We start from the raw sequence: 24,018 nt of genomic DNA, 5'->3' as shown, positions 1-24,018 counted from the left end.
GGAAAGAATCTGGTGTGTTTTAACATGAGACTGACTTATCTGTTAGTGTTTTCAGTTTCCAGAAAAAGTAAAACAGGTACCAGAGTGAAGTTACATAAAATGTAAATGCAGTTTTCAGTCTGTGAAATAAGGTCACACAAGATGATCTTCCTTTTATAGGAAAATTTTAATAGTTATTCAATGTTCTACATTTTACAGTAAATATACAATTACAAACTTGGCTTAGTTATAGTACTAAGATCACTAACTGATCTTAAAAAAAAAAAAAACCCTCAAAAGAAAACAAAACGAAAAAACCAAAAACAAACAAAACAAACAAAAAATAAACCATTAAAAAAAAATTAAAAAAAAAAAAAATTAAAAACAGATTTACACTTCATATCACAAGCCTGACATAGGTCCTTCACTCTGGACCAAATAGCTAACATACAATTCACTTCTCTCAACGCTGAACAGACGTTGGGCTTCAGTTTCAAACACAACCTTACGGTAACAGATATACCATAGCATGTGCAAACTGGGTACCAAACTAAAACTTCCAAAGATGGGGTTGTTCCTAATACTTGTATCCTTGGGGGGATACAAGTATGTTTTTGTTTTTTTGGAAGACAAGGAATTTCCACTTTTTGCATCACATTTAGTGTCAAATTAAACTAAGAGAAATCTCTGACAAAGTGAAATTAAAAAAAGCTGCAGCAGAACATCAAAGACATTTAAGAGCCTACTATTCACTGTGATAGTAGTGTTTTAATTTATACTCATGAAAAAAAAACTAAGACTTACCAACTGCAAGGCAAAAAAGAGGAGAGAGGGGAGAGGGAAGATAGAAGGAGAGTAGAGGTGTTGTGAATGGTTCTGGATGCGTTTTCACCATCAATGTGAAGCCGCAAGAATAAAATATACTGGAAAGAAAAAAGAAGAAGAAAAAAAAAAAAACACTGAGTCATCCTCAGTAGAGTTACCACCATTCAATGTTTAGAAATGTCACAGAGTAAAATTATGATAAAAGACCCATGATTAAGACAACTTTGCATCACCCACCCTCCCAAAAAGAAAGAAAGAAAGAAAAAAAAAACACACAATGAAATGTTCAACTATTTTCATTTAAGTGCAAATTGAAAATAAATGAGAGGCGAGGAATGGAGTGAAATAAAGAAGCAGTTTCACCACCCAGAAAAACAATACTCTGCTCTGTGGGAGTCGTTTTTCATTCAACTATCCCGAATGCTCTGTGGTTCTGCCTCTCTACAGAGCCGCCACATCCCAACAGTGTTACAGTTTTTATTCAAGAGCATTGGTCCACAGCCAGTAAAAGAAAATGATTCCTCTTAGTTACCCTTAAATAAATCAACTCCTCCAAGAAGAACAACAAATAAAACCTTATTTGATGTTGTTTTAGTCATCTAAAATGGCAATTCTTGAAAAATGTCCAGAACAAAATAAAATGACATTTCATCTGGAAAAAAACACCCCCCTATATAAATCAATCTCAGAGCTCAAAATGTGACACCCAATTGTGATTCTAAAATGAAAAGGATGCAGATAAATTATCAATTTATCATGCTGGCTCAAATGCCACTTCTAGACTTTGTCACTAGTGACATCTAGTGTTTAAAAAGGCTCAGTGGGATATCACAAACGTCAAAAATAGTAGATTATCACACTATCATAACACCAATTTAATGACCGTCATATAATAATTCAGTATTATACTGCTATTCAGACGGGGTGGTGGTGAGGGTAGCAAAGGTCAGATAGAAAGCACACAAAGGCCAGAAACAAGAAGGCATGAGAGCAAAGAGGTTAAAGGAGCGAGGAGAGAGAGGGGGGAAGAAGCAGAGCATATGATCTGACATCATTTTGCATCTCTGAAATTTAGCGTTTGAGGGGATGCAAAATGGCCTCTGAAGGGAGTTTGTGGCACAAAGTGAAAACGGGATAAACAGGAACCGGGGCAAGAAAGAGAAAAGTGAGGCGGACAATATGCATAAACAACAATGTGAGAAACGGGACAGCAATAGGAAAACACAGATTCACAGGAAGCAAGACATAACAAGGACTCGGAATTCACCAGTTACTTAGGAGAAGAAACTAATATTTACTAAACAACAGGCGGTGAAATATGGCACAGAACAAAGGGGCATGGAGGCTGAGGGTCGTCAAGACATCATCTGATAATATCTTTGCACCCACGGAGCTGAAATGGACGGCGGACGTGGCGTTCCGAGAGCATCTGTGGTAACCTCCCTCTCTCTAGCTCTTAGCCAAAAAATAATTGCCACCCATTTCAGCTCCGTCATTCATCCTCTACTTCCTCAAGGTCTGCCACATCAGGCAACAATCTGAATAAAATGTGGGTATTTTTGGTGATGGGAATTTCCACAAGTCCCTAACATTATTTACAGACCTTGTGTTTACTTCTCCCCCCCTCAGTAACAGTTGTAGAGGACAGAGATGCAGAAGAGGTAAAAAGAATAATATATACTGAAAGCACAAACAGTAGCTGCCACACTGATGCAACCATGCTTAGCTAGAAATACATTACTGTACCACTTGCTGTATAAATATACTGCATTTTTTTTTTTTTAAACGTAGAGATCCAATGCTATAGTGAAATACACCTGAATATTATGCATACCCATTATGCTTAATTGACCAGAGGGAAAGAAGAAAGGAAAACAAACAAAAACCCCCATAAGATTTAATTGAGAAATACTGACAGAAGTAGTGGTTGGTTAAATAAATCCTAATAACGAGTAACATCACTGCTGTCGCAAGAAAATCCAAATTCTGTATTTTTTCAGATCCTTACACGGTGGGTACATTTTATGACCCTCATTCCTCTAACGTCCACTTGATATCTTCTAAAATACAGGGGGTCGTTTTCAAAAATAAGGCTCAAGGATGTACGGTTTTCATCCGACAGCGGGATGATGCAATATTTTCTTGAGAATTATCCTACTAGTGTACAAACATCTGGACTAAGAATACCTCAAACACTCGACCTTATTGTTTTATTTTTAATTACAATATAAATTGCTTCTTCCTCCCTCTTGCACTACAAAGCCTAGGTACCTGTTACTTAGCATTAAATCGTAGTCATCAAGTTTTCTTATGTTGTGCAATATTTCCTCACAAAATTATTCAATACCCCAAATTTTTCTTTTGATATGTTCTACTCTTCTTAGCAGTAACTGTAATAATTATTGAATGGAGGCCGCATACAGAGCCTGTGATCCATATTTAGAGATTACAACAATAAGCTTCTTTTTTTTTTTTTTTTTATCAATTCAAAATGCTGATAAAATAATTACTGTATGTTAACAGTTGGAGGCATTCCCTCTTGTTTTATTGCAATATTAAATCACTTCAACTACATACCCGCACAGTAAATGCTTTTCAATACACCAATCTGTACTCTACAGATCATGAAGTTGTGATTTGAAATTTTTTTTTTTCTTTTTTTTTTGTAAATCCTGAAAAATGCCACAGGCCTTATTCTAAATATTAAACCCCACCACCACCACCACCACCACCACAACCACCACCCCACACCGCCCATTGTCTCCAGCCAAGGACCAATAAACAAAGACTCAGTGAATAAGATACATCATCATACTGCATACTGGATAAGCAAAGAAGCAATGGTAAACAGCTATATATGTCCATGTTCTTACAGGCTAAAATATTTTTTCATAAAATGACTATTTGATAAAATTATGTTTACGCTGGATTTTTAAAAATGGATAACAATGTTGAAATGAAGTCAGTCTAAGCAGATATGTGTAAAATCTGTGCTGTAAAGCGCCGTAAACAAATGGGCGACTCTTTTCCCTAATACTGCTAAAAAGTCTAAAAGCCTCACACTGGCTCTTGAAGATGATGCTGCTCTTTTCTTCCTCCGCTAAAAGAACTACCATAGGATTACCAATTTTGACCCAAATAATGAACTATTGTTATGACATGGACCAGGTCTATCTGCATTAGTCTCACACAGGCATCCACATCATGGGTTTGGTCATTTCATCACTCACAGCAATGAGAAATGGACTACAGAACTGAATCCATCCATCAGCACATCTCTTTGACGAGTCCTTTATTAAGTGAGTCTGGGTTTCTCTTCATAGAGTGTTTGGTTATTAGTCCTGGCCTGGCAGAAGGAACGAGGAGGAGACGCTATAATCACAGAAATAAATCAATGTACAATACATAACGTGCAAAAATAGCAGAGTGTTAGTGCAGCTTCTTGCAGGTAAGATGTCACAAACTCAAATGTCTTGTACCTTGAAATGAAATAAACGACTGCGAGTATGTCATCTCCTCCCCTTTCTTCTGCTCTCCCCGTCTCATCCTGCTCTCCTTGCCTCGTGCCAACTCAATCCCTTTAAACTCCTTCTCTGCTGGCTGTGTCTGCCATGCACACCCCTAGAAATCCGTGTGTGTGTGTGTGTTTGTTAGGTATTGTGTATGTATGTGTGGGTGTGTGTGTGTATTGATCAGTTAACAACAGAACTGGAGGTACTGTACAGTAAGTGCCAGTAAATGATCATCACAGATGCCTGTGTGTGTCTTTATATATGCGTGTAGGTGTGAGAAAGTGTGCACGACCACCCATGCTGTTGACACGGTTAGTATAAATATTTTTTTTTACATTATCTTAATGTATTGACCTACGCTAACCACATTAAAAAAAATGCTGACAGGACCCGAATGACCCCCATTTGTTGTCTATCTAGGTTAAGATTTCAATAGTGTCACAACATACTAGCCTGCATAGTATGTAGCATGGAGATGGTGATGTTTTCTTAAAAGTGTGTACTAGGCGCTACGCTAATGTGGACACGGCGGCACACGCAGCATGATGGGTGATGGTCGGTAAGTGCTCTGCTCGTAGCGACACAGAAACTTACATGGCGACGAAAATGACAGGGATGACTGACAGACTACTGCCGGACAGACATCTACGTGCTGGAAGACGACTGAGATTTAACTCAAAATGAAACAAAGGAGATTGAAAAAAACAGACCGAAGTAGTAAGAACATAGGTAGGGGGGGAAAAAAAAGTCAGGTTAAGGTTTAGGTAATTTAGTTGAGTGTGGTAATAAGAAAATATATAAAAAAAATTAAATAACCCAGAAAAAAAAAAAAAATCCTAATTATGTTAAAACCTTGTGCTGATATCTAGTCGTTAGAAAATTTGGCAGCATAAGTCAGTAAGTCTTTGTAGTGAACGATGGAGATGATAATGAGGAATAAGTGCCCAATATTTTCCAGCCAACTGAGCAGCAGCAGGCAGGACCACACACACCAGCACAACACAGAAACAGGAGCGACTGACACCCGTGATTGATTAAGAGTCCTTCTGGAGTTCCAATGACAGACACAGCAAAAGAAAATGAGGAAATAAAATAAAATAAAATAAAATAACCATACAAAATAAAGTAATGACTGGTTGGCAAATGAAGAGAGAAAAAATAAAAAATAAAAGCAGCTTTTGTAAAAACGTTAGAGAATGTCGCATAATAACAATAACAATAATAGTAAAGTGGCTGTTGCACTTTAGTTTTGTTCTTGCAGACAGGTGCCGAGTTCCCATGGTTACCAGTGGGAGCCCGTGTAAGATTTGAGCAGTTGCATACGATGGTGGACTCCAGATCTGGTGGGAAAAGAGGAGCGGACGTAAACATTAGCGATTGATTTAAGACTGCAGCAGACCATCAGAAAGAGCCAAGAGGCAGCACAGTTTGTTCAAGACAGACAGAGACAACAGAGGAACAAAAGGAGGAGGAGGGAGGAGGGAGGAGGGGGGGAGGAAGCAGATGGAGGAGGGAAAACTGCTGTAGTGAGGAACATCTCAAAGAAAAGAAAAAAAAAACAGCAGGAGGGCAGACACTCACATGATGGGTGGGCTCTACCAGTGAGGTGGTACATAGCTGTACCCAGGTGTCCCTTGGGGCCTGTAGGTTGGCACAGTAACTGGGTGTGCTCCAATTGGGGGGTGCTGGGGCGTTGTCAGCAGGGTCCCTACAGGAAGTTAGCAACACCATTAATGAGCTTTTGCCATTTATGAATCCATCAACAATCCATCTTTTCCACAGATTAAATGGGATAGTTCAACATTTTATAGTTTGTTACCTTTATTTGTCGGTGCAAGCTATTTTTAAACGGCGAAGGAGAGCCGTGAGCTGCTCAGAGCTACACTACGGAGGCTAATGGGAATTCTTGGTTTCCCTCATCAAACTAATTAAATACACAATTCAACAACTTCAAAATGCTCTGGTGGACAAGTTGCAACCTGCATATTCACCACGCTATGAGATAATAACAGAATGTTACGAGACCGAGTTGTTTTTGAGGCAAATGCAGAGACTGCTTGCTGAAAAACTGCACTAAAAAGGTTGACAAATAGCAAAAAGTGTTGATCATAAATGAACTGGAATGTGAGTTTTTTGCGATTTTTTGGTTAACAAATCAGTTGCCAAGAACATTTGTTTCTTTTTGAATACATAATTTTAGGTCTAATTTATCTCCTGTGGTTTCAAGATATTCTGTCGAGACCCTGCTAAGCACTCGTGGCCTTTAACATATGCAAGTCTCACCACAACAATTTCACCCACATTCTCACACGTCTCCTCTAGCATTTCATGCCACGACATGTCTGAAAACTGGAATAAACGTAGTTAGAGTTGTTTAGTTTTGGCCCTACCTGCGCTCATAGCCATGGTTGTCCCAGCTACCATCCCCATGGCAGCCATGCCGTTGTTGCGCTGAGTGGGTACAGGGACGGGGGCTGGGTACAGGGCTGTGGAGGGGATGCTGTTGGGCTGCACCACGGTGGTGTGGTGGATCACATGTGGCTGCGCCGCATACACTGGCTGGGTATAGTACGCTCCCTGTCAGGATCAACACAGGTGTTAGTGAGGCTGAGGGTGTGTGACTATGTGTGTAACATATAAAGCAGTTACAAACACAGTAGATAGAAATCACCTTGGAGATGGGCATGTTGCCTATCTGGCATTTTGAACCTCCCTCACTTCTCCACTTTTCTTATCAAATGCCCAGTTACCAATTACAAAACAGTGACATGGCCCTGTTGTGTGAAACTGCATCTCAAACAATGGTGCAGCTTTCTTATCTGTTGTCAATCTACTTTGCCAGGACTTTGGGCTTTTCCAGGGGAAGTGTGAACATGATTGTTAAAACTAACAGCTACTGATATAACTTATGCATTTAATTTCTGAATCTCATCCAGATTGATTTCTTTGGTATGAGTCGCAACAACATAAAATCCATTGCTCACTCTCTAAGAATTCTTAATTAAACCCCAGAACTAAACATTTAATAATATTGCAGCAAATAGAAATTAAATGTAATTTACGTGATTAATTCTGCAGATTGGAAGCTATGTGACGTCCAATTCTTGTTTAAAGCTGAAAATCTAAATGTCTCATTTGTCTAGGTCAAAGGCATCTCTAGGCAATTGACTCAAGTCGGACTGGCTAGTCTACACAAACTGATGAAGCCACTAAGAGTCTTCAAGACAAAAACTAAGTCCAGTTGTCTTGAGTCAATTGCCTAGCGCTGAAAATCAAAACACTTCTTGTGTTGACATTACAGAAAAAAGAAGGCAATTCAGTGAACCTCATCAGTAACAAGAGTCCCTCACCTGTGCGTATATGTTCTGCTGAGGGTAGGCACTGCGGATGGGATACATAGCTGTTGGGTATGGGGTGGGGGTCGGGGTGTAGGGAGGGGGCGCTCCATTTGACTGAGTGGGTGGCACTTTGTACGGGGTGCCTGCTTGAGTATATCCTAAACAGAGTCAAGGGGAGAAGGAAAATACAGAGAAAACCAGCGTTAATCAATAGACATTTTGTTTCCTTAAATCTGCAACAATGCACATAAGCACAGTGAAAAGCTTGTCATTTGGCTCTTCAGCTGTTCTGCACAAGGTCTGTCGATGTTTCTTTCAATTGAAAACAACCTATTGTGTCACAGTGCTGAGAGAGAGCCAAGTCAGTCACGTTTTCTTTTTTTGAATAGTCTATTTCAACTTCCAATTTATATTATTATTTGCATTTCCTACTTAATCCACCAGATGGGGAACTGGTGCTGCCTTTAGACAGAAGTCTCAAAACAATAGAGCCAAGAAGCTTGTGAGTCTTAAAATGCCTCATTTAACTGGTCTCTAGAAGGAGCTTTGATAACAGCAAAATTGCCCTGTGTAAGTGGCCGGTGTATGTGGAGTGCATTTGGTTTTATTAACTGTATTCAATAAAGAAGCCAACCAACCTCTGCGGCATAGAAAGACAAAACATGATTAGAGTGTAGCCATCATTTAACTGACAGTACATCACAGCGGGATCAAAGTGTGAGGTCTCCCGTCACACAGTGCAAGCTTCAGGTTTGGACTCCCTGCGCTCACATCTGCTGTTAACTGGGCTCTCTGCTCTCTGGGGTGCAGTTCCTCTCAACGGCCACTCGGAGGAGCCTGAAGGTCAAACATGCTACTAGCTAGCTGCTGCTGCAGAGCTTATGAAAGCGCCTCTCTCACACAAGGACAAGGGAACAAAGAGATGCTGGAGCTGCTCTTGTGTGTGTTTAAAAGAGAGTGTGTGTGTGTCTGTGTGTGCATGTGCATACTCTCACACACATTCTTTGCTCTAACATGCATGCAGGGCATTAGAGGACAATGGTGTGTGACAATTACACAAAAGCCCCGCTGATAGAAAACAGTTTGTCTATTCAATGGTCTTGAGACATGATGATTTTGACCAAGACACGTTTCTAATCAGACCACAGCTTGTCTGAAATCTAAACATTTTAATTTCGCCATACATTAAGATCTGCAGAATGCTCCGAAAAAATAAATCTGACAACAGTTTCAATAATGAGGTGCTGGTCTTCTGCTGGAACAAAGATGTCTGAGCTTTGCCAGAGCGTACCTGATATTTTGTTAGATTTCCAAAAGATAAAAACCAAACTGGGGGAGGGGATGAAGGGAGAGGGGCTTCAAAAGAAGCACAGATGAAATCTACAAACCCATCCCGCCTTGGTAAGATACTTAAAATTCAGGAGAATAGGAAACAATCAAGTAGGGATTTGCCCTCCTCTTCAGAAAATGTAATCTTTTATCTATTTATAGTAATTGATACTTTCCAAGCATGCTGTTATTTAGGTGGTAATCTACTTAATGCTTTCGGGGAAAAACATTCTCAATACATTTCAACATTCAGCTCAGCTCATACTCTGCCAGAGATTCAAAGGACTCTGTTTTCTTTATTCTTGTTGTTGATATACCATGAATCATAGACCCCCACTTTCTAAAATCGTTGCTAAAGGCTAAATTCTCACTGCATGGCTTCAAGGACCTAACAACAACATCTACAAAAAAATATTTTTCAGAGTACACAATATCGCCCCTTTAACAATGTGCGCTTTAGTTCTATGCTCTTTATTGTGAATTTATGCCCTCCATCCTCCCTCACACACACTTTCTGTGGATTTATCGTATCACAACTTATTACAGGACTGACAATTGATACTTGAAATGTATTGGAGAACAATTGTAATTGACATATTATTTATATACCCGTCTCAAGCAGATAATCAAACCGTTTCATTCTAACGTGTCGTGCCAATGAGCCTAAGTGAGATCAGTCTGGGTTTCTACGATGAAGACCCCGTCCCACTGAACTATATCTATACAGAAACACCATATCTGGAAAGCAATGGGACAACTGTTACTCCCCATCTGCTGTGGGGGGACGAGACACTGAACCCCAGCAGAGTATGTATCTGCTGCTATATGGTCGCCGGCAGCTGTTACTGGCGAGCTTCCAATTACTTCACCATCAGTGCCCTTTAGGGCTGAGATCACCTCTTAATCCATACTGCCATCACACTACTGCAACCTATGCATCTGAGATTTTATATCGCTTCAATTTTACCAACAAAAACTCATTTAGGACAAAATGATAATTACACCTGACTCACAACAATTAATAATTCAGCTTCAGGTTAAGTATGCACAATGAACACACACACTGAATGCAGCCGTACAGAGCAACAGTAGTAATGGATCCTCTGACTGCAAATTAAATTTCCATCAGTGTGCAATTTATTCAGCACATGGATCATCACTCCGAACTAAACCTAAACAGTGACTAACTTCCATTTCACACACACACACACACACACATTACTCAGCTGCTTCTCAGAGTTTGAACTCATATTCACTGGTTACTCATCAGTGGGATTAAAATGTTTCTGAAAATTACTGGAGAGACGTCGGTTCCAGGCACAGCTCCAGGCTCATTGTGGCTGTTAAGTTTATAGTTATTTAAAAATGTTGCCTTCTGTTTTTTAATTATTATTGCAGCAGACTTAACATTTTAATTTGCCAAACCCAAACAGTCATCATGTTTAAGAACTTCAAATGCCAACCAAAAAAAATCTTGAGGTCTTTGAATCTTAGGCCTAATTAGAAAGTTTACAAATAACAGTTAATGTTTAATTTACAGACGGTATCGTGATGTTTACCTCTCAATGGGAGCCACACAGTAACACTCTACTAAAAAAATATGTCTTTGACATCCTTTACATCGAACTTCAGTGGAGCCACAACACTCTCCTTACAGTGGTTTGTTTATGTCTGATTTTCATTCCTTGGAAATAAAAAGAACACCCCGCTAATTAACTTCAAACAAATTTGACTGAAATGACAGCATGGCTCCCTTGATATTACCTTTTAAAATATAAATGAAGTCATCAAATGCTATGTGTGTGTGAGTTTGCATATTACAGCTCACCTGGTGGATACCCAGGACTGCCCGTTTGATAGAGGTTGGGTGTATAGGTGGGGGCTGTGGCAGGATACCCTCCTGGATAGCCTGTAAGATATCACAGAGAAGAGAGAAGATATGAGAAGCATAGCTTAGACAAACAGATAGACAAAGGAAAGATCACACCCTCCCCCCACCACCACCACCACCACACACACCAAAGGTAAGGCAATATTTGGTTCAGAGCAGGATGTGCACAGATGGCAGTCATTAAAAAACATGTCTGCACCAATAACGTAGTCGCTTGGATGCGCCTTACATACACCAATCTGGCAGACGGGACACACCTGCCAATATGGTGAGGGTGGAGATAAATTCAGAAACATTAGCGACGCACACAGACACGTGCGAGGGGGCTGCATGCTGCACGCACACCATATATACCCTGTTGTGCGTCATCAATTACATGTCAAGCAAACAAAGCAGATTTTGACCTGAGAAAAAGCTTTCACTGGTAAAATAATAAATAATAATAAAAAAAAGGTGCAAGTCTGAAAGAGCAAGATAAAGAGGAAGGAAGGAGAAGAGAGTGGCAGGAGCTTTAAAAGAGAGAATGCACATGAGCAAAGTGCTGCTCGCTATTATTGGCAGTCGGACTTTCAGCCTATCTGTTCTGTAGCCTTGAGCCGTTGCTATACGTAGCCCTGGCTGCTGTCTGCCGTTTCAGAAGGAGCTCAGATGTAACAGGTCTAATAAAATATCTGCATCAAGCCGTGCTCCTGCAGTGTTACGGTTGTGGTGGTCGACTGCTCTCTCATGTCTACACACATTTAGGACTCAATTCAGTGTAAAACGTATGAATGTCATTTTAATGTAGGGAGTGGAGTTTCTAATTTAGAAAAATATTATTAAAAAAAGGGTTGTACATGACAAGTTTTTGAATAAATGTCTGATTATTTTTTTAATTCATCATATGCTCTGATCCAAAGCATAGTAAGCAAAGTATTAAAAAACACCCTTAGTGTTACAACCCCACGAAACACATTAAAAAATAATGGTATTTAAATTTGAAAGGTGCGAATCAAGTCCCTAACCATAAATTCTGTTGTTCTTTGTCACTGCAGACTCATTCACATAAAGCCAGGTTGTGTGTATATAAAATACCTTTTTACGTTCAACCATATTTTCTTTTACTCAAATTATCTCATGAGTGGACTTGAGTAACATTTAACATCTCTGAACTTGACCCCACCATGTTGCATGGTTGGTTAGTCTTTGGCAGCATTTAGCGCATGGAGTCTGGGTGACAGTTGACCATGTGTAATTGGTGCCTGCCAACTCAAGGATTTGGAAATAATCTGCTAGAAAACGCTGTTATTTATATAGTTCTCTTGTATTCACTTCTCTGCTTGAATGGTTGAACTGGAGGCCTCCAGAGCAATGAAAAAATACATTGAGTAGTAGATTCTGACAGACGCTCATTCTCTAAGGCAGGGGTCATCAACTATATTTGTTGAAGGGCCAGAATTTGGGGACATTCAAATAGGCCAAGATTGAAATTAAATTCACCTTTTTGCCTATTAATTTATTTGTTTATATTCTATTTTACCTGTAAGCTCATAATTTTCATTTATACATATCTTTGGTGTTTGGTATGATATAAAATGAAAAATCTTGACTGCTGGACTTTTAGATACTCCGACATGCTGGAGCTTTACACTGCTGACTTGCCCTGTGATGTTCAGCCTAAATATGAAAGGAGGCTGACAATCGGTTCTGATGATAGGCCTGCAAGTCAGTAGCCCTGAGTAGTCAGTAGTGTTTCTCTTCTATAATACACATTCTACATCTCGGAGGCGACGTTTTTCCACACATGGACAAAGCTCAGTGGGAAACAGTAGGAGAGACACAGGCCGAGGGGGAACCAGGACACAACACCGGAGGGAGAAGCAGGTCCGTGCAGCTGTGCGTCGCAAGGACGTGCACCCCCCCAAAAAAACCGCGTGGCATCAAACACGCGCTGCTACCGCATCGTTTTTGGGTTGTGAGCGCACATGACTCGCATCTACACTGAATGGGTTTGGGTGCGCAATAGACGCTAACGGCCCGTCCGTGCACACACAGTTTAACCAAGGCGGCGGCAGCTCGCCTCTGCAGACAGGCAGGGAAAACCCTGCAGTCCAGCCAGCTCCCTAAACTTTCATGCACGGTGCTTTGGGTACCGCGGCGTTTCCTTATCCCAGCGCATTGACTTACAGGCGCACACTAACACTTTGAGCGTGTCTGCGTGTCCCAGCGCATTGACTTGCAGGTGCACACCAACAGAGACCGAGAAATATAATAGCTACTTGTTAACTATCAGAACTCAGTCGCGGGCCGGATTGGAAGGTTCGGCGGGCCGGATTCGGCCCGCGGGCCGCCAGTTGATGATCACTGCTCTAAGGCCAAATTGGGTATTCTTAAGGTGTTTATGTTAATGAAACCATGATTTTTATTTCAATCCAGATGAATATTGCAGAAAACCATGCCCTATTACTGTTGTGTTACACTACTCCTGTTGATTTCAGCTCACTGACTGTTGAATACAGGAAAATGAGTCCTGCCATATCTCAACTACAGTCAGGTTTGCATTGATGCATATCAACGCCTGTGACACATTTCATTGTTTAAAATTGGTCTGTGTTGGTCTGAGTATTTCACACCAATGACACATATGAGGGCTGTCTGTTTACTGAAATCCATCCCTTTAGAAATTTGCTGCCTCTTAGTTTTGGCCTGTAAACTAAACAGACATTAAAACCACACTTTCCTGCATTTAGTCTCCTTTTTTAATATCCATGTACAAACTTTCTAATTTGAATATTCATCATTGTTGGAGTCATCTAAAGCCTTTGGCCTGCACTTTAAACAACACTTTTGTAATAAAAAACACACATCTCATCCAGAGAGTTGGACAGTAGGGTGCCAAGTGTGAAGAGTGAAAAACATTCTAACAAAAGCACATGGTGGCTGGTAAAATGATATCACGGAGCGGTCCAGTTATCCCAGCTTCGTGCCTCTGTATCAAAAAACCTCAGCCTTTGTGGCATATTACAGGATAACATAGGAGATCTAACCAACTTATTTGGGGGTCAAAATGTGAAACGCCACTGCAGAAACACACAGGAGGGGGCTGGTTTCTCTTTCTTTGTAGAGGATGTTTAACTTTGATGTCCGCTTCTCACCTTGAACGTAACATTAATAACCAAGCTGTTGTTCCTCACTTTCAAATCCTGCTGTTTGGAGTCAGCTAATGTTGAAGGTCCACGATGACCCCACAGTGCCCTAAACTTGTGGACTGCACTCTGCAGTCCACCATGTGCAACCTTTCCTCACGAGACTGACCGGCTCTCTCAACATCTTGTACCCTGTGTTCATACTTTCCCTTCTCTTGATCCAAAACCCTCTATTCTGCATCAGCTGAAACTTTTACTGAAGATGGCAGAAATGGCTGATCTTTTTCCACTGGTTTCTATTAAATAATTTATGCATGAAAATCCAAATTTTTGTGACCTACTTTTCTAAACTGTCATGCTGTTTTAGCAAAGAGAGTTACTCAAATGTTTTAAACGTAAATGCTTTTTATTTGCCCCTGAAAAAAAATTCATTCTCTGACAAAAAAAAAAAAGTTGGCTGAGGAAAGTCATGGATGTAGTCTGGGTGCTCCACATAATCCTGAGCAGCATTGTACCATTACATGAAATATTAACAACCAAGACATTTTCCATCTCGTATGCTAAAATTGGATATGCCTAACATGTTTTGAACACCTATTTTGCAAGTTGAAAGATGTAGAATATGTTGGTGCAGCACCGCTAACCTATAACTCTGTTGATGTTCGCATTTTCACTGGCTTATAAAAAGTACGTAGTGAAGCTGGAGTTGGGTTCAGTTGCTCTTCTCCAGTTATTAGATCAAGGGGGGGGGGGGAAATCAGCAGAGCTTAGCAACACATCACTCACCTATTTAACATGTACAGACTAAAAAAAAAAAAAAGGTACAAGTGAGCAGAACCTACAGCACGAGATCTGTCAATCAAAGCTAACACATGCTCCCTGACATTTTCCTACTGGAACAACAATCATTTTCATTCTTGTAAGGGCACCAAGAGACCATTTGCAGAACCATCTTGCTGCATTTCTTCACCGACTCAAATTTCAGTAACGTTTGGCAACAGCAGTCAACCTTAAATAATTTTAATAGTCGTACGGAGGATAATAAACGTGTATGTGCCTATTAGTTTTACCTGTAAAAGCCATGTTCTTGGGGTTTCCATATGGAGTGCCAGGCTGAACGGGACTGTAGACTGGATTCATAGCTGAAGATAACCTGTTCTTACTGAAAGAAAAATAGAAAGCGTGACAGAGAGGGGAGGGGTGTGAGAGGAGACGGAAGGAAAAAAATGGAGAGGAGAGAGATGTAAACCATGTAAATTGGAAAGAAAAATTGTTACGAGTTTCAAGCATATGCACACACATCACACACATATTAATCCCAAACTCGGATTCTTAAGGTGACATCCGGCTGAAGGATTTTGCCAGCATGCAACAAAAATCCAGCCTTGTGAATCCTCACCCTCAGGCAGGCTCAACAGACGCATACATTTAAAAACAGAGACTGTTGGAACAACAAGACTGGAAAAATCGTATGTGGTTGGACCGTCGATGGTCAAATCCTTGACATCATGTAACAAAATCATCAAACTGATAAATGAAAGACAGAGACTGTGCTGGTATTCTGAAAACTCATAGAAAGGAAAGACAAACTCTGTTATTTGTAGGTCGTTTTTCTAACTTTGTGCCTTCATTCCAGTCGTAGTGAGAGAGGATATTGTGCAGCAAAAGGGCCACGGTCCAGACTCAACCTGGGCCATTGGAGAGATTAACCTCAGAGAAGCTCTACCAGATGAGTTACTGGAACCACGTTTAGAATTAGACTTTATTTATTTTGTCTGTCTGGGATCTACAATACTATTGGTTTTATCTACATTCAACACCAGAACGTAGCAGACTGTTATTAGAGGCAGGTCTTTGTGTCTAAGTCACTTATTTTAATATGCAGAGTTGGTCATAGTGGTTAGTACCAAACCTTGCGACTGATTTTATTTATTTATTTAACCTTTATTTAACCAGGCAAGCAAATTAAGAACAAAATTCTCTCTGCTTGCTGTGTCTTATGCTAGGTTATTTCTTTGTCTGCTTTTTGACATGTCATTAAAGTAGTTAATTCACAGTAATGAAGGTAAGGTGAAGCACTCCATTTCAATTCCCGGACAGCCAGGAAACCAGAGAAGCTTGGTTGACTGCTGCTTGGCGTTCTGCTGAGAAGTGGTAGAAGTCCCATCACTCAGTCAGTCGGTCGGTGAGTTGATCAGAGACATTTGCTATTATAGGCTGTTGTGGTCCAGCCGAAAAAAGCACAGGTACGAGCAGAAAACGAGCAGATGTCTTATTTTCACCACTGCACCAAAAAAAAAAAAAAGACAGGACAAGCTCTACTGGCCTTGTTTCCACTGCAGAACTGAACAGTCGTTGCCACTGGAAATTAAAGGTGCTGGAAATGGTTAGGCTGAAGATACCTAATAATAGAGCCATTTATACTACATCTCCCATAAGGCATCTTTCACCACCGGCCTCACAATATGGATGAAAAGACCTCAAGTGCTCCTCTATCATCATCATCATCATCATCAACATTATCATCATCAACTTACCTGATCAGTGATTTTATGGCCATGGGAAATTGTATGTGTGTGTGAGTGTGTGTGCATGCGTGCCCCGTACCTCTTGTGCGTGTCTGGTTGATACATGAAACTGAATTTGTCTGTGGGATGCCCGCTCGCCATTCTTGCTGTATGCAAATGAGGAAGAAGTGGAAGTGGATATGCAAATCTGAAATTAAAACAGCGAGAGGTCATGATTACAACGAACACAGGAAAAAAGGGAGAAAAAAAATAAATAAATTGAAAAAACAGCAAAAAAAAAAAAAAAAAAAAGCAAGCACCAGTGCAACAGCAAATGGTTAGTGATAGCAGCAGGCAGACAGTGATTAGGACAGCGTGTCGGAGTGAGTGGTTGTGGTAATTGCTGTGTTTTTAGTTGCCAATAAATGCATTTAGTAGTTGTGCTAAATACAAAACAGTGCTTAGTTCAAAATAATTATGCAAGTTAAATTACACTGTCTAGAGTGTATGTGACAAGTGGCACTGTAGTAGTACCTTGCCTAAGTGTTTTATCTATGATCATACCATCTAAGTGTATATTTGCATATAATGTGCTGTAAAAAATAGTGAATACAAGCAGCAAAGCAAACATCAAGACAGCCAATGAAAAAGCAGTGGGAAAGTGACAGAGAGCAAAACAACAGGACGGAGAACAAAAACATAGTAAAAAAAAAAGGCTGATTTTTGCCTAGCCATGAGTAAGCATGATCCAGCACACACATCAGCCAGAACCACAGGAGCGCTGCACAAACACAGAGCAGGACGGCTGAGGAATAAAGTTGAAAAGTGTGCATGTGCGTGCGTTGTGTTGGATTTTACTTCAACGTTTGCAAGAGATGGGACTTGATATGTGATGGCAGTCATCTGGTCCTAAGCAAGAGCCCTATTTTGTGTCAATGTGGAAGTCTGTGTGAAATATGACGTGGCAAACTCTCTGTACAAAGCACATTACCGAGCCACTCAACATGTACACACACTGATCCAAACTCATTTGTCTGATCCTGCTTCCTATACCGATGTACATTTGTGAACTGGATTGTTAGCAAAGAAATGAAATTCCATCTTAAATCTGAACCGATGCATCGGCTTCGCAGCCGGTTAAATTCTTTACATGATTACAGCCTGGCTGTCATAATGCCTGGGCAAGTGGGCATACACAGCACCGTGGTGATGCCAGAACGGCACCGAGTGACATTTCAAATTAGGCAAGGAAGCATTTCGATGCGCCGTCAGGAACACTGACGTCAAACGCTCGTAGACACTTGACAGCTGAATGCGAGCACCAACACGTGGGTGCAGTTGCTTTTGAGTCATTTCGTGCACAAATTTCTTAAAAACACACACATATGCCCCAAAACATGAATAAAAACGATGGACCGGTATGCGTTTGTGGGTGCGCAAAACATCAAGAGTGGTGATATGTCAACTCTGGTCCATTGCTCAACTTCATATCTCATAACAAAGGAATGTCCCAGGGGAATCGATTAACCTATTGGCTGAGCACACCTCACAGTACATTCATTCATTAATCTATCGCAACTGCTCCGTTTTTTTTCCCCCCTCTAGCCCCCCCCACTTTTGATTTCTCTCTGCTGTTCTCCTTCAATTAATTTATCATTAAATTTCTCCACCTCAGTTAATCGGCCTAGCTACATGCAAACCAACAGTTTGATTATAACCAGATTAAAGCAAAAGCCAAAGATTACTGCAAATGCTGCATAAAAGAATATCTTAAAATTATAATCCTTGATTTTGCAGGCTCACAGTGCAAGATTTTAAATTTCACCACAGCTGATCTGCATCTGTGCATGGATCATAATACTGTTAACTGGTATTAACATGTCATCTGTATCTGGTTACATTATCCGGATAATGACATACAACCTGCCGACCTTTGCATTTACATCTGGTTTGAAATGTATTTTCGTTTTCCCACTCTGGCAGCAGTGTCAGTGAGTCTCAAACATGGTGTGTTCAAGGTCCAGGGGAACAATTTTTTGGGGGAGGGGGGGTGGGGGGGGACTTGTGAGCTACAGCTACTACTTTTAGCTCTACTTTTAACTCACTGGGCTTTTTTTTTTAAATCAAACTGTGCCAACATTTTTTTTTTTACTTTTCCAGAGCACGGATCAAGGTTCCGGTTACATATTAATGCAAGGTATAAATGTATAGCCATTATACCCTACTGCCATGTATATTACTTTAGCATGCTATTATGGTCAAAATGATGACACTAACATGATTAAGATACACATCTACTATCTAAGTAAATGATAGCTTTTTTTTTTTTTTTAAGTAATCACACAATTTTTCACAATTTGTCCTCAGGGTAACATTAATGACAGTATAAAATTTCATACAATAGTTGTCAGGACAATTCACTCAAAACAACAAATGACCAATCTCGAATGTCTGTATTAACTTTGAAGGTAATTCATCGAATAATGCGTGAGATATCTAAGCTTGGATCACTGTGGCAGTCAAACAGCTTAAACATCACATCCCTACAGTCAGTTGGTGGGCATGGCTATTGGCTAACTGTTTGATAATTTTTTATTGATGAAGATAACTGACTGAACATCACTTCAAATTGCTGATCATCAAATTCATTAAACCAAAGTTACATTAAATTTAATCTTACATCTTTATCTGGTGTTTTTTGAACAACCTAAGTGCTAAATTGTAAATGTGTGGAGTGAGGAAACAATGGCCATTAACACAGACAGGTGGCTGCGGTAACCCTGAGGTCTCATGTTGTAAACACACACATACCCAATTACAGCTGTGAATGAATAGAGACAGACACGTTTTCATCCGTTTCAGTCTGAGCTCTGTGTGTGTGTGTGGCAGGGGTGTTGAAAAGTAAATGGGTGAGAACAGGACGGCCACCACAATGTGTCTAATGAAGGTGTGTGTGAGGAACAGAGGATGACAGAAACACATGTGATGAGCACAACTCCCTTCCCTTTGTTTTCATGGGGGGTGGGGGGTGCTTCAGGCTCTGTATTACTAAAAAAAAAAACCTGTTTCTAACCAGAAGACCTTCTGTTCAACAGACTATTCTCATTATAAAAGACCATTCTCTAGAGGATATTCACCATACAGAGAGAGAAGGAGAGATGGTAAATTTATTTGTAGGACAGAGGAGTTCACACATCTCCTCCAGGATCTGGAAGCATTTGTACTTTACCCCAAATAAGGAACAACCTGCCATTTTTGGAAATACATTTATAAACCATTCACAATGGAGTCAGATGATTTCAACACTCTCCTATACTGGGCTTGGGCCTGGACTTGTGACTTATGATTAATCTATTCTTTTACTGATTCTGCAACAATTATTTTTCATGATCTGTGGGTTATTTTATTGATTAATTTATCTATAAAACTCACATTTTTAATTCCTTAATTCCTAACAGTCAAAAGTCTTTTTTTCCCCCCAAACACAAAATTGGTGTGTTTTTTTTAAATCACCAAGACATAGCCTACCTGATCAGAGACTTTATTACAGTCTCCCTGCCTTGATTTATCTGTCTTTTCACCCCGTGATACAAACACAACGGACTCAAAGACAGCGGGGCTCGCAGCAGTGTCGCACCCCTCCATCAGTCAAGGGACAGCTGCTTACTGGGACTCTGGCAGTGATGATAAAACGGCATGTGATGTGAAACGTTTTCACTTATCTGCTGACAGCTATTACACCTCTCTGTAGGTTATGGCAATCAAAGCAGTGGCCATGTTTGGCTCTATAGCAGACTACCGTCCTCCAGCATGGAACTGGATCTCACTTCCTTTTTTCCCCCTGCAACCTGTCTGACACTGTGATGATGAGAAACATTTATCAGCAAATTGGATTTCCACTGAAAACTGACATTGCTACACAACAACCAAAAAGTGTTGTGTGCCGTCTAGTGGATGATGTGTGGAATTTTGATTTGAGTATTGTAGCGCATTTTGTAGAAAACCTCATTACTAAACCACTGATCAAATACTAAATGAGAGTTTTCTATCAAAATTCTCCACACGGGAAAAAGTCAAGACACCCCAACCTTCATTCTCATAAAGATGAACTATTTTGTCCCAGCAGTCAGTAATAAAACCCACTCCTTACAGAGAACTGAATACACTACACCTAAGGCTGCAACTACAAATTATTTTCATTGTGGATTTATTTACCAGTTATTTTTCTTGATCAATTTAGGAAGTACTTTGTCTATAGATGTCAAATCCAAATTGTTAATGAGACCCAAAGTTGACATTCAAATTTCTAGTTTAACATCAAAATGTAAAAAAAAAACCTAACCCTCACCTTTAAGATAAGAGTTTACCATCTTAAATGTTAAAAAAAACAAAAAAACAAAGCAGGTGCTAATTATTTTTTGGGCAACAATCACAATTCATTTCGTTACCGCTACCCCAAATACTATCAGTACTAGTATTGGGAGCTCACTCTGCGTTTGACACAAGAACACACACAGAGCAGGGATTCATTCACCACTGACTGACATTATTAAGGAGACCTTACTACTCTCTTGCTTAACCCGAGTTAATTTTCAGGACTTTGTTAAGCTTAAACTCTATTAGAGGGACTTCATTCTGAGCTGAAGTCTTAAGCTATAGCCTCAAGGCCACGGTAAGGCAAGGCAAGGCAAGGCAATTTTATTTGTATAGCCAGTTTTACAAACAGTTTGTCTTAAAGGGCTTTACATCGCATCGTAACAACATCCTCTGTCCTTAGACCCTCACATCGACTGAGGAAAAACTCCATGGAAACCCGGTACAAAGACATAGCCTTCTATACTGCATGCTAACAGAGATGGGGCTTTTTTTAGTGCAATGGGGTATTTTTTGTGCGATTACAATGATGCAACATTGAAGTCTTACATTAGTTCAGATCTTCAGAGTTCATGACCACAAATTTCATTTCCATATGTTGATATAAATATGTTCAATACAATAATGCTGATTCCATTTCAATCTCCCATACATGAAAGATTTCTGCAGCCTAGGGGGAGCAGAAGAGGCAATAATGAGGGAGGAGGGAAGGATTGTGAAAGAATAAATCACACACACACACACACACGAGAACATGTACAAAACAACACAACCCCCACACCGACTCTATCCTCCCACATAATACCTCACCAGGCATCTACTCTTTAAGCTACAAATCAAAACCGGTGGGCGTTATCACACTTCAGCACAGGAGAGAATAGAACTGAGCAGCTTTTTTCTTTTAAATCCTCCAGGACTAAAGCATTTCACTTGGGTCACATGAGAAGGAAACAGAAAGGAAAACCGAAAGACAATAAACTGCTGAGTGTTAAGAGGTGCGTCAATTGTAATTTCAAAATAACTACCTAGACAATGAGTCATATAGCCTACTGCATTAGGAAGATCTCTTCGTATTTGTTTTTGCTGTTCAATTCTATAGGTTGATTGTACTGTACAGCTGAAATGAATTATGATTCATTGTTTTCTAACATTTTATTATAGACCAAACACTTAAAAGGTGATTTGATAGTTAAGAATTAGCAGTTGACTGATAATAGGTCAGATTGGCAGACCTACTATACTATATGACTGACCATGACCATCAACAACAAATCTGTATTAAAGCCGCAGAACGCTGATTTATTTTTTTAAAAGTTGAACCATTATGCGCATTACCAGCTTTATATTTTTATTCTGAATGGACAAGAGTAGTTTTACAGGGTTGATAGTTCAAAACATGATCACCAGCACGGAGATCAGGTAGTAGACGCACGCGCCTTGTGAATGTGGTAAGTTTAAATCTCAGGGAAAGAATTTAAAAGATGAAGAATGTGATGATAGAAAATACTATAATATGATATAGGCCTTTCAGACACTTCAAGAGCACAATGATACCGCAAAACAAAGGGAAAGTGAAGAACTGTGCACTTCTATTTCTGTGAATTACAAAATATTCATAGTTAACAAAGTGACAATTTAAGTAAAAATGTTATAATATTAAAATTTTGACATACAACAACTCAACTAATCTCTTTCCTTTGGACTGTGTTGGTGATCCAACATCCATTACCTGATTTCATTTGTTAATATCCGATTGGTTGTCAGATGTTTGTGACATCACCTTAGTCCAGCTAAACCACCTCAATTGGGCCACCAAAAATTTTTTTATTTTGTTTTTACGAAATAACCAGAATGTCAGAAAATCTTGGGCTAAAGAAGGACCCCATTACCTCATCACTTTCCAGCAGAAATCCTACCTACAGAATGACAGGCTAACAGTGCCTTTTCTTGCAAACAGAGCCAGCCAACATCCAAATTTATAACAAGTCCAGGGTCACATCCATCCTACGACAATATTGAAAGCCGGTATGATGGAATAAGAACCCCCACCCCTGCCTTCCACACAATCAGTTCTGCCCCATAGCAATGAGCTTCAAACAGCTCTGGGCTATTTTAGATCTAGGACAGCACTATACACTTTGGGACAGCATCTCCCCTTTTCTCTGAGCTGACTTCCTACTCCTCTATTCTCCTTTCCAAAATCATTTCATCAGTCACACACCTCATGGGTCTGCATCCCTGGATTATGTGACAATATTGTGCCAGTCCACTGAAAATGGAAATGTTTTTCATACATGGAGTGCCTATACCGTGAAAGAAATACCCTTCAACATTATCCGTTTATGGAGATTTCTTCCGGTGCTGTCGTTCCTGCTTAGTAACACACATTTAGAGGCCCCACATAATGAAAGTCACTGTTAGACTCATTGGACAGCAAAACTCTACCTTTTTGTTGGTTCAATGATTATTTTAATCATATCACAGCTTTTAATTACAATGAAATAACAATTTGAAATGGTTTGATAGTGAGAAATCCAAAACTAAATTTTATTTGAAGTGCTAAATGGAGGTATACATTATCTCAAGGCACTTAGTAGGGTAAAAACCATGCTTTTTTATAAGACACACGCACCTGGTGACAGCTTGGATGAAAAACACCCTTTTAACAGGAAGAAACCCCCACAGAACTGAGCCAAATTTACCAACAGGTGTATTTAGTTATCAGCATTACCGTCACTGAGATTAAAGGAATAGAGACAATAGTGAAAAAGTTGTCCTCAACAAAGAGTCTTTTTAAAAGGTGTTAATTAGAGGCTTCTGTCTAAGTTTCTTAATATGGCTTGTAATGAGTTCACACCGCGACGAGGGAATTACAACACTAATACTAGGACTGAATGATACTGGAAACAAGCCTAGAAGTCTACAGCCATGCTGGTTGTAAGTAAGGCTCTTAACGTTACACACAAGACAAGGAAATTGTTACATGGATGACAAAAGAAGAGGAAATATTGCCAAGAGACATCTATAGCACCATGCCAACATTTACTCAAAAAGAGCCATCATGAAAGAACCCTTGTTGAGCTCAGTTAATAATCCATCAGTGTCAAGCAAATGACTTTTAAGGGCCCTTGAAAACAT

At 39.9% G+C, this 24,018-nt stretch overlaps 1 protein-coding gene across 2 annotated transcripts in view; it reads right to left on the bottom strand.

The window, feature by feature from the left end:
* Nucleotides 1-277: 277 nt before the first annotated feature.
* The window catches only part of fam168a (family with sequence similarity 168 member A), a 34,150-nt gene continuing 10,409 nt past the window's right edge, over nucleotides 278-24,018 (bottom strand). Inside the window, exons 2-8 of one of the 2 annotated variants that reach the window (XM_083984775.1) lie at nucleotides 16,607-16,714; nucleotides 15,070-15,161; nucleotides 10,812-10,892; nucleotides 7,667-7,812; nucleotides 6,707-6,893; nucleotides 5,898-6,024; nucleotides 278-5,656 (exon numbers count right to left, since the gene is read on the bottom strand). In XM_083984775.1, the coding sequence (XP_083840901.1) occupies nucleotides 5,912-6,024; nucleotides 6,707-6,893; nucleotides 7,667-7,812; nucleotides 10,812-10,892; nucleotides 15,070-15,161; nucleotides 16,607-16,668 (681 nt within the window). In that variant the 5' untranslated portion in view covers nucleotides 16,669-16,714 and the 3' untranslated portion in view covers nucleotides 278-5,656; nucleotides 5,898-5,911. The remainder of the gene's footprint in view (nucleotides 5,657-5,897; nucleotides 6,025-6,706; nucleotides 6,894-7,666; nucleotides 7,813-10,811; nucleotides 10,893-15,069; nucleotides 15,162-16,606; nucleotides 16,715-24,018) is intronic. The other variant, XM_083984776.1, reaches the window with a different exon arrangement.

Source organism: Trachurus trachurus (genome assembly GCF_905171665.1).
Source record: "Trachurus trachurus genome assembly, chromosome: 13".
NCBI classification, from domain to species: domain Eukaryota; kingdom Metazoa; phylum Chordata; class Actinopteri; order Carangiformes; family Carangidae; genus Trachurus; species Trachurus trachurus.
This window is presented reverse-complemented; position numbering and strand designations above follow the sequence as displayed.